General features: G+C 45.9%; 1 protein-coding gene across 1 annotated transcript in view; it reads right to left on the reverse strand.

The window, feature by feature from the left end:
* Positions 1-10,702, reverse strand: part of LOC111867318 (cadherin-like and PC-esterase domain-containing protein 1) — a 92,702-nt gene that overhangs the window by 58,028 nt on the left and 23,972 nt on the right. Inside the window, exons 8-11 of the mRNA XM_023857062.2 lie at positions 9,063-9,343; positions 6,185-6,407; positions 3,132-3,296; positions 672-776 (exon numbers count right to left, since the gene is read on the reverse strand). Of these exons, the coding sequence (XP_023712830.1) occupies positions 672-776; positions 3,132-3,296; positions 6,185-6,407; positions 9,063-9,343 (774 nt within the window). The remainder of the gene's footprint in view (positions 1-671; positions 777-3,131; positions 3,297-6,184; positions 6,408-9,062; positions 9,344-10,702) is intronic.

Genomic DNA, 10,702 nt, shown 5'->3' on the forward strand with positions numbered 1-10,702 from the left:
CAAGTAGGCCGAGAGCGCTTCGTCTGGAAACAGAAGCAAACTGCAACTTGGTGGGAAGCACAGCTCAGAACAAGAAACGGAAATAGGTACATAATTAAGAAAAATAATACAAAAATAAGACAAAGGAATAACGAAATAAATGAATGAATAAATTAAGAAACGAATAGATGTGGATATAAACGATGGAAGGAATTGCATGAGACGAACAAAAATGAAGAGACAAATCAAAGAAAAATAAAGGTCTTCACAGTCTGCTGTCTTCACCAGTCGTTATCTGGTAACGGCTTCAACGGGGGACGTTCCCTTTTCTCTGGGTTACCGAACTGTCCCAATGTCTCAGCTACTAGCAACTTCCCATTAAATGTCCTGTTTATAACATCTCGGTGAGGACGGCACAGAAAACACCGTTCCTCTGTTGATGTTTACGGGCCGTTGCCTAATAGTGAACGTTTTCTAGTTGTTTTTGTTTAGCGGTCGTTGTCTAGCAACAGGTCTACATGCTACAATATAATATTACTTGAAATAAGGAAATGAATTAATACAATCACAATCAGTGTAACGGAATACGTCGACATTGAAGAGGCAATACCGTAATCCTGTCGAGAAAATCAAAAGGGAACGGAGACATCACCGACTTCGTGATGCCGGCTTCGTCGGGGGCGCCCCGTTACTTTTTCGGCTGTAGAAATTGTGTTCTGTGGCCTCCTTCAAATTCAGAATCAAGTGCTGAAATTGTCTTGCCAGAAGTTCCGTAAGACTCCTTGGACGAGGGATCTCTGCACACAGCAACACAGTACACACTGTGCCCAGAGTGGGATTCGAACCAGGATCGGTCAAAAGTATTGCTCAGGCTACGCAGCAGTTACGGCGACCAGCGCTGTTAACGTGTACTATGTACAACCCTCAACGGGCGTTACAAAAAACTCCTGGGCCCTGTATTGGGAGACGTATCTGTCCCACCTCAGAAGTACGCACTGCATTATCAACAGGCAATATTAAGGAACGTCGCTCTTGAGGAGAGCCCTTGTGCGTCTTTCGGGGGATATTCTGGCTTCAATCCCAGGTCCGAACACGGCCTACCCTTCCTCGGGTGTACAGTGATTTTCCTGTCACTTCGGGTAAATGTCAGAGTATAGTGCCTCAAGTTAGACTGCAATTGTGTCCTTTAATATCCATTCCAATTCATTATTCACTACTCGTCCTGAAGTGTATGAGCTACTAAATAAATGAATGTCAGTACGAAAAGTAAACATGGCAAGAAGTGTTGTGGTTGCAGTTCGGGTGACGATGGTAGCATGAACTGCTTCCGCGGGCACACAGCGCCATTATGCTTCTCTGGAGAGAAAGGGAACTGTCACTTGTCACTGATTTTAGTACGTCATTTTGATTTTGTGGATGTTTAAACGCCTTTATGAACATTTTCAAATTTCGTTTATTAAAACTGCCACAAATTTTAACGGAGTGGAGGTGTTGGGAATATAATTATGTAAAGTTAAACTTATTTTAACGCTCAAAAATATGTAGAACTCACAGTAACATTTAAGTGAATAAATACACTAGCAGTTCGTTTCTTGGGACTTGAGGAAACAGAAGTTACCTTGCGAGCAGTTGTCTCGCTCCGTGGGGAGGCTGTGAGGCTGCACACTTTGAAGGTTCAGGCTGAAACAAAGACAGGCGGGCCACTTAATTCCGAGAATTTCCTCTCAAAGAGCATTCTGAAGCATGAGATTATACACAAAATGCGAAGAACAAATACGAAGTGACTTCAACTTTACGAAAGGATTCTAGAGCAATCTCGGGTAATAACAAATTCATAGGCAATCCTGACACTCATTCTCCTAGCCCTAGAACTGAGTTAGGGCTTCAGGCATAAAGTGAGGGCCCATAATCATCGCCTCGACACTCACGCCATTTCTGAATGTTGAACCACATTAAAATGAGTTAAAAAGAGTTTCGATCGAAACAGTATCGATTTCTTTTTCGGTCGATATAAACTTTATTCTCGCCAAAATTAATAAACATAAACTTAAAAAATTTTTTGTTTATAAAATTGAGTTCTTGCTTATGGGCTATGTTGAATAAATTTAAAAGACAGTGATAAATGTAAGGTAAACATTCATTCGGAATATTCGTACATTTAATGTCAGCTACAAAAAAAAACACACTGTTGAGTACAGTGCAGCAAGGCACGGTCTAGTAGGTAGGATCTCAGTAAATTTCTTCACGTTTTGGATTTCAAAAATTCAAGACTCAGCATCTCGCATCTGATTGGTTCTCGCGAGGAAATAAATAAAATTATCTCCGAGATTTTTGGTGTCCTCGTGACGTAATGTGTGGGAGCTACCCCTGTCCTTGTACTGAATGGTTTGGCTACTGTCTCGCCGTTTGTTTAACGACACAGCAAAACCTTCAGAGCTGTAAGTAGGAATAATTTAATGGCACACAAATTTTCATTTTTGTTCGATATAATTCATGAAATAAGCTTCTCTTTTCCAAATTTGGTACACCGGTGACGAAAATTGTAACGCGCACATTTTCTTATACACAACTGTGAGTCAGAGCTACTTCTGTAACAGGCCGTGGAGGTCCATTGGGTTATGAGACGACGAGCCCCCCCACTTTCTCTAGACAGTCGGCTAGCAGATAGCGGTAACGTTGTCAGCATTACGCGCAGGCCGGCTGCCCTTTACCCCACAGATTCATGGTACTCATTTCTAGTAGAGGCCGAGTCAACCCCAGGGCCATAGTGCGGCTGGTAGGATTAGGTCACCTGAAAAATCCAATGGCCTCATCGGAAATCGAACCCGCGACCTTCCGGCTTGTAGCACAGTGGCTCAACCAACTATGCTACCGTGTGACGTAATGCAATGTATAACTTGAACAAATTTCCCTTGAAATTTATGAAGAACGCTCTGCATGCCTTTTACTTTAGGCATGGGAAACCCCAAGCAAGGTTTGGACAGTTGAGGGCACCTCATCACAGCCAGGGCACTTCCCCCCTTGCCCGTCTTACTATGCTAAAAGCTAAACAGCAAGACGGGTGCCATAAACCTGTCCACGTTTCAAATTTGGCAGTCTATAGCCCATATTCTGCCTCGAGGAAATACGGCACTGCGACGCATGGAACTCACCTGGACGGCAAGCGGGTCTCACTTGGGTACGAATACTCGTCCTGCACCTCGAGTTCCGGCTCCCCCTCGACGGTGTCGCCACTGGCCAACTGTCGGGGATCGAGAATCTGCTCCAGACGCGTCTGTATCGCGTGCAAGTCCGACGTGCTGTGCCTCAGCGTCTCCCTTCAACGCAACAAGAAACAACTCATTCACTACACGGAGCAAAGTTCTCCAAAAACTAACAATCGGCCAGATGGTCACGTGCCCCGGCTTTCATGGAACCCGAAGGCTCATCCCTGTACTCGAACCCTATTCCGAGACATAGACCTCACACTTGCACCCTCTTTCTTAAGGTTTTACCCCTTCAGTATTTTCCGATCGGTAAAAATTATGACGCTAATCAATTATATCTTCCTTACTACTTCCATTCTTTTCTTCCCTCCCTTGCTTTCATCTTCCCTTCCTCTCCTTCTATCGATATTTTGTTTCATATCCTTCTTTCTTCCGGTCTCTGTTTCTGTTCTTTGTACTTCTTTGGATGGAATACTTCCGGAGAGAAGCGGAAATCCTTTGGAGAGAAGCGAAAATACTTTCGGAGAGAAGCGGAAATCCTTCAATAAAATCCGATTTCGTTCCTAAAACTTTCTGCTTCCTGATTCCTTCGGGGGATTCGAGTTTTAATTACACTATTATAATTGAAGCTATAGTGAACCAACTCTCTGAGACATTTTCACTCCATTTTCCGTCACAAATACCTTAGCTTCAGAAATAAACCCCAGGATGAGGCTTTCAAGAGAGCGCCTGCATATAATGCTCTGGTGTGGCTTGGTAACGTCTCCCGTGTCCAGCCTTTTCTGTCCTCCCTGATTGGCACATTTCCACTGCATCTCCCGAGCTGCTCTAACTGGCTTCCAGCTGCCGAAACACACAATCGATTCCGTACGAAGCATCGGCACGGACCGCATACAAAACACCTCTCCCAACTCAGTATGAGGTTTATCTTGCGGCCGGCGGTCAATCGGCCAGTCTGTCTTGGAATAAAGCACACATCTGGGGCTTAAGATCAGATTTTATTACTATCAGACAGCTGTGGGTTTGTTGATTCGGGGTCCTCTCTCTGAAGACAGAATGAGTCTGTCGTTTACAAATGTTGCTGGCCCTCACCAGCGCAGTCATTCTCAGATCCGAGTCCCGTGGGACTCAAAATTATATTTTACTGCCTCAAATTCGAAACTTTCTTTTCGTCGCCTCCTACGACTCGCAGGGCTACGGTGGAGGTATTCGACCCCGCCTCCACACGGGAGGCCCTTCCCAACAGTTCTATTGTTGCATCATTAGCTGTCATCACAGACCGCGGAGAAAACACTGCTTCCCAGTTACCCCATTGTTGCGTGTTACGAAGCTCTTGCTTAATAGCGGGGGGTGTTTACAGAGCCTTTCCCTAGCAACGGCTATCTCTGCTGGCTTCACAGTTCCTGTCTTGAGCAATTATGCAGTAATGATAATAATAAAATGAAGTTCTGGAAGAAGCAAGAAAGTCGGTTACAGGAAATCACCGAAGAGAGAAACAGATGCATACAGGACACAACCAGGACAATGACAAGTATACACATCATGCGAGCAGTGTGCAACTCTGCAAAATATGACCTACAGAGGTTGGATAACGGAGCAGATTAAAAAGCCGAGCAATGTCATTAACAGAGACGAATGTCAACCAATGGAATTCAGTCCTCATTGTAGATGTTCGGGTCCCTGCAGATGCCAATTTTCCTGCACATGTAAGTGTTCCTGAAGATGTGGGGGTCCCTGCAGATGACAATGTTCCCTCACATATAAGTGTTCCTGTAGATGTTCGGGGTCCCTGCAGATGCCAATTTTCCTGCACATATAAGTGCTCCTGCAGATGCAAGTGTTCCTTCAGATGACAGCAGAACACCCAGCTGAGAGACTGACCGACTTGCAGTGAGGTGAACATTAAATAAAGAACAGTCTCTGAGTAGCCCTGTAGGAACCAGCAGACAAGTGCACTTCACTAATTATGCATGACGCTGCGGCAGCCTCAAACAGCAACATCTCACCGGAAAAAGACTACTATAGCAGGGTTGTCCAACTTGGGCCCGTCAGTTGTTTCTGTTCGACCGGTGAGTACGTCCTTTCCCAGAAAAGTGTTCACGCTTTCCCTGTTTTAAGAAATGAGACTGGCCCGCTCGTCTACTGTGCAACGTTTCCGCGGCCCTACTGGTCTTGACTACTTTCCCTCGTAGTGAGAAATTACTTTTAGCACAAAGTGAAGGGAAGCGGCCATGCTGAAATTTACTGTGAACAAGACAGAGAATTTAAGAACGCTTAGAGAGTGGCTATTTATTCGCCAAAAGTAATGGAGGAATTCAATGTCTTGTGTATCTGAAGGCCGTGTGTTGTCCAGAATAACCCTAACTACACTAAACTGGCTAAGCTAACTGGCTCCTTGGAGCAGAGCCCTGCTTGAGAAGCAGTCAGTCTCTCAGCTGCCCAAGAATTTCCCCGCATTTTATGGAACCCCAAGATTCATTACCGTGTTCCTAGAGCCTTCCACTTGTCCCAATCCTCAGCCCAATTTACTAATATCCATCTTAAGATTATCTTCTCATCAATTTCTATGTCTTCATAGTTGTTTCTTTCTGGATTCACCACCAAAATAGTATATGCACTTCTCTTCACCCCCATGCGTGCTACATGACTTTCCCACTTGATCCTCCTCGACGAGATCATTGTAATTATGCTGGGTGAAGGGTACGAATTATGAAGCTTTCATTTACAAAACACTACACGAAGAGCATAAAGTGTCTGCAGTTGCAACGTAAGCACAACTATGTGACAAGCAGGGATCTTGCCTGCAGTGGCCCGCCTCCAGCTAGCAAAAGGAAACCCAGTGTTCAAAACAATGACCATAAATTATTTAATCAGGTAGGGGCGACGATTCAGGGGTTGAAAGTTGGACAGCCCTGTGCAGTAGGTGGCATGAAGGTAACAGAATTTGTTTGAATTCTGACGAATCCGTCACTTCAAGACGAGAATAAAATTATAATCACCTGAAGAGGGAGTTTGCGGGCTGGAATATATTGTCTGTGTCCTGCAGCATAAGTGACTGAAGTTCCTGCAGGTATCCTGAGTATCGGCTTCCTGATGCAGTCGGGTAGAGGCGCCTGAAGTTTCCTGTATTGAGCATTTCTCGTCGCGACGCGAGAAGTGACGCCAGATCGTCTTCAGTGAGACACAAATCGTGTGAAATAAGGCACTGCAATCCAGTCACCCCTGCAACACACGTCGGTAATTGTGATTCTGGAGGCAGCTCCTCGCGACGCCAACAAACAGGCAACACTGCTGCTTTGGGATTCACCTCATGCCGACGGCACGATGGAACAAATTGGGTATTAGTTTCTTGTAAAATTGCTCCGAAAGGATTTCTGTAAGCCACGGATACCCCAGGGAGTCCAAAATACTGTGTGACAGTGCCAGGCAGTGCTCAAGTTGGGAAGGGACCCCTCGTGCTAAGGAAGCACACGTCGAATCGCTCTGACATTTCCAAACGCGTTTCTAGTTTTCGGAATTTAGGAGTTCTCTCAGGTCAGCAGCTGACTTTCTCTGTTCTGGTTAACTGGGAGGACGGGAATTTGGCGTTCTCTCCCGCATGACTAACCAACCAATCGGCGACCGATCGGTTTGCCCTGGCAAATAAATTCCCAGAAACACTGCCAATCCGAACCTACGTATGAGGCATTACCTCCCATTGCACGCCACCATATCCTGTTTCTTCATAGTGAATTTTGTGCCTATTCGTATATATCGGTAGCACAGTTGGTTGAGGCACTGTGCTACAAGCCGGAAGGTCGCGGGTTCGGTTCCCGATCAGGTTACCGGATTTTTCAATTTACCGCACTATGGCCAGCGGCCCTCAACAGAGTCCGAAAGTTCTCTTGCTCCTAAATCCCACGTGTCTTTTTAAAGTTTGTACTCAACTGTGAACAGGATTTTTATTTTTCTTATTTCTGCCCACATTGTCCGACATCCGGATTAACTGTCTTGTGCTTTCTTCTCACATTCTGTACGTATTCGTGTGTTCCACAGTTCACCTCTGTTCAGGGACAGCAACTGTACTGGTAGAGTGAATTCTTACTGTTAACGTTAGTGAAAGGTAAGGCTATCCCTGTAACTGACCGTGGAGGCCAATAGGGTTGTAAGACGTCGAGGTTTCCACATATTCTAGACAATAGGCTCACAGATGGCGGTGAGGTTGTCAGCCTTACGCGCCGGCAGGCCGCCCTTTTGAAAATATAAAGCTGCTTTCATAACGTCACACACTGTTCCTCCTCCACGTGGAGATGGCTTCACGGTGCTGACACGCACACTGCTACATCTATATAAGTGGGGGGGGCGGAGGCGTAAGTATGCTGCTACTGTTTCCATCCAACCAGCGCCAGTCTCCGAACCAAGCACAGTGGTACAGGCCGGCTTATGGGCTTTGCTGTTGGGCTGACCCACAACTCTTCTTCCTTCCCGGAGGGCTGTGGCAACAGTGGACTCATCACAACTTAACAATGTTCTCAATGGGATGCCGCGCCATAACTCAGGCGGTCATCTGGGATTTGTGGTGGACAAATTGGCGCTGGGGCAGGTTTTCTCCGAGTACTTCGGTTTCCCCTGCCAATCTTCATTCCACCAACTGCTCCACACTCATCACCTATCATCTGGGGCTGGTACAGTAGGCCAGAAGTGGCCGCAGTACAAGGGACTTAGTCCCACCCCACTAGCAATAATAAAAACGTAATAAAATAATACTGGTCTTGACCACGAGACTGGTAACATGACTGCATCAAATTCTCTAGTCACTGTCTAGAACACGAAGGCACAGGAGACAACCATTGCACACAGACAGTGTTCACTCTCAACACAAAATTGTACACACGTGTTGTTAACCTCAAAGCTTATTAATTATATAGCATTAAGTCGGATCTGGTCTAATTTTCAGAGTTTTATACGAATTCCGTCAACATTTCTATATTGCTCACGAATCACCTGATGACGGCCTATCTGAGTCGAAACATGTTGTGAATGGAATATTAATAATAAGGTTTGATTTCATTTCTAGGCGCCACAAACAGGTATCTGGCCGGGGAACAGACTCCGCCGTAGTACATCGGCAATACGACTGGCACGACTGTGAGACGGGTAGTCTCAACTTCAGGCAGTAAAGAGTTTCTGACAGCAGCAAAGATTTCGTCATTACAGGACGTAAGAAAACTGGCTTCTAAATGCGTGTGTGCGCCTGGGTGCCTGTGTGTGGGATTCGAACCCACGATCCCGGCTTCCGAGAGAGCGAAGACAGTGCATGCCTTAGACTGCTCGGCTACCGTGACCGGCGAAATTCCTATCTTTCGACTGAATAATTTCCATTGTAATGCATTTTCAGTGTCCCTATGAATGGCAGGCCCACGTGACTTCAGTAAAACATTCTGTACCCCTTCTTCATTTTCTCTAGCCCAGCAAATTCCAGAAATTTCCCCGCACGTCCCATCTGCATGTACACTCTACTCGCGGCGTTGACTGTAGGTGCAGACTGGTAATCACAGCCTAAGCACAGTACACAGAACTCCTGACGGCGTGACCCCAGGGGTCGGATGGTGGAGTGGCTCCCTATATTCCTAAAGTTTGGTGTTGTACTTTTGTCATGAATTCGATATGTAAAGTTTCAAAAATTTTGATTCATTCAAATACAGATGCTCGCCATGTCTAAGCAACATAATGCCACGGTACAATTTCTGAATACATACAGCAACAGTGGCATTTAGCGCCATTAAAACCAATGCTATGAAACTGCAGTTACACATGTAGAGTCTGACAGCAAGTAGGGTCTTGCACAGAGAGAGGATGTCTGGAACAGTCGCACGTCACAAAATGAACATATCCCACCAGTATTCAGCGATCCGGCAGCCATCTGGAGAGAGTCGAACACACTACGGTGGACGGAGTCTGTGGAGAACAAGAGCCTCAGTACGTCCGAGAAGAGAGCCTGGCGCACATGGTCCTGAGTTCGACTACTTCCGGATCCGGCACCCAAAAAGACAGACTGGGCTGTGTTGTTGAAGGAATCCATCCCTATACTAGGCTGACCACTCACCCCCAACACCACAGGGTAATAGGACGAATTGTACATCAGCTCCACGGCCAGCAACTGGAAACAGTGCTCACACCTGTGAAATAAAACACACTTCGATCGAGTACTGAACCTGAGACTCCTGTTTCAAAGCGACTGACTTTTTTAATTTTCGTGGGGTGGGGTGAGACTTGTGTCCACTTGTTACGCCGGTCACTGATTGGCCTATTTTACTAGCACCGAATGATAGATAAGTATGGATCATTTGGAGGAATGAGAATTGGCAGGGGAAACCGAAGAACTCGGAGAAAACCTCCTCCAGCTCTATTTTGTCCATCACAAATCCCACACGACCTGACCTGAGCTGGAACCCCGGCCGCCGCGGTGGGAAGCAGACGACTAACCGCCTGAGCCATGGCGCGGCCAGACGAGAGCTTACAAGAACACATGTGACATGTCAAAACTTGACAGTGTCCTTGAGCGAGTAGACAAACACAAACTTCATGCAGGGTACAGTACTTGAGGAAACGAGATGCAACCACTGGTTCGCTTGAGTGAAGCAGTCGGAACACAAGACACAAATCCAACGTACAAACATGCAGCATGAAGGGAGCCTTCGGTTTCTGCGTACATAAGTTAGCTATGTAATCACTTGGTTGGCATGATCTGTTTCACTCCAGCAAAGAGGAAAGTAAAAAACGCCTCATCTCTATTTATCTCCTAGAGCACTAACTAACTAACTAACTAACTAACTCCGTATACTAATAGCTTTGACAAGCTGGCGGTTTGTTAGTTGGTGAACAAGTACTAGTATCTTGGCTGCTTTATGGAAGCCGAAAGTTCATTTTCGTCTGCAAAGTTGTCAGCCACTGGGATCTACCCTGAGCCATGGGAATGCTTTTAGCATCCTCAAACAAAATTTTCGAAGAATTCGCCCTCTACGGCTAGGTCTTCCAAGTTGTCTATTCCCTTCAGATTCCCAGACTGCAATTCTGTACTCATTTCTCAGCATGTGGTTGCATTGCTCGCCAATTTCAGTTTTACTGATTTCATCATACTGATGATGATGATGATGATGATGATGATACAGTACAAATTACGAAGTTCCTTACTTCGAAATTTTCGACAGTTCACCAGTTACTTTTCTCTTAAGGATCTAATATTCCCCTTTCCGGACGGCGGGACACCAAGTCTCACATTCATACAGATCATGAGTATTGCAAATTCTGACTTCTAGTTACGGAGGCAGCAGACTGATACATATTAAAAGTAGCAAGCATTCCCAGAATTCAGAATTGTGTGGTGTGTAAGTGGTCAACAAATCCATTCTGCAATCCATACCCCTAACAATTTTGCTACTTCTGCACGGTTCTCCTTGCCCCCCGGAATATGTGCACCTGTTCTGGCTGGGGCGAGATCCCGCGGCGGCCGGAAGGCTCGCAATTTGCACCAGGAG

The sequence above is a fragment of the Cryptotermes secundus genome, unplaced genomic scaffold (genome assembly GCF_002891405.2).
Source record: "Cryptotermes secundus unplaced genomic scaffold, Csec_1.0 scaffold1964, whole genome shotgun sequence".
Classification (NCBI taxonomy): domain Eukaryota; kingdom Metazoa; phylum Arthropoda; class Insecta; order Blattodea; family Kalotermitidae; genus Cryptotermes; species Cryptotermes secundus.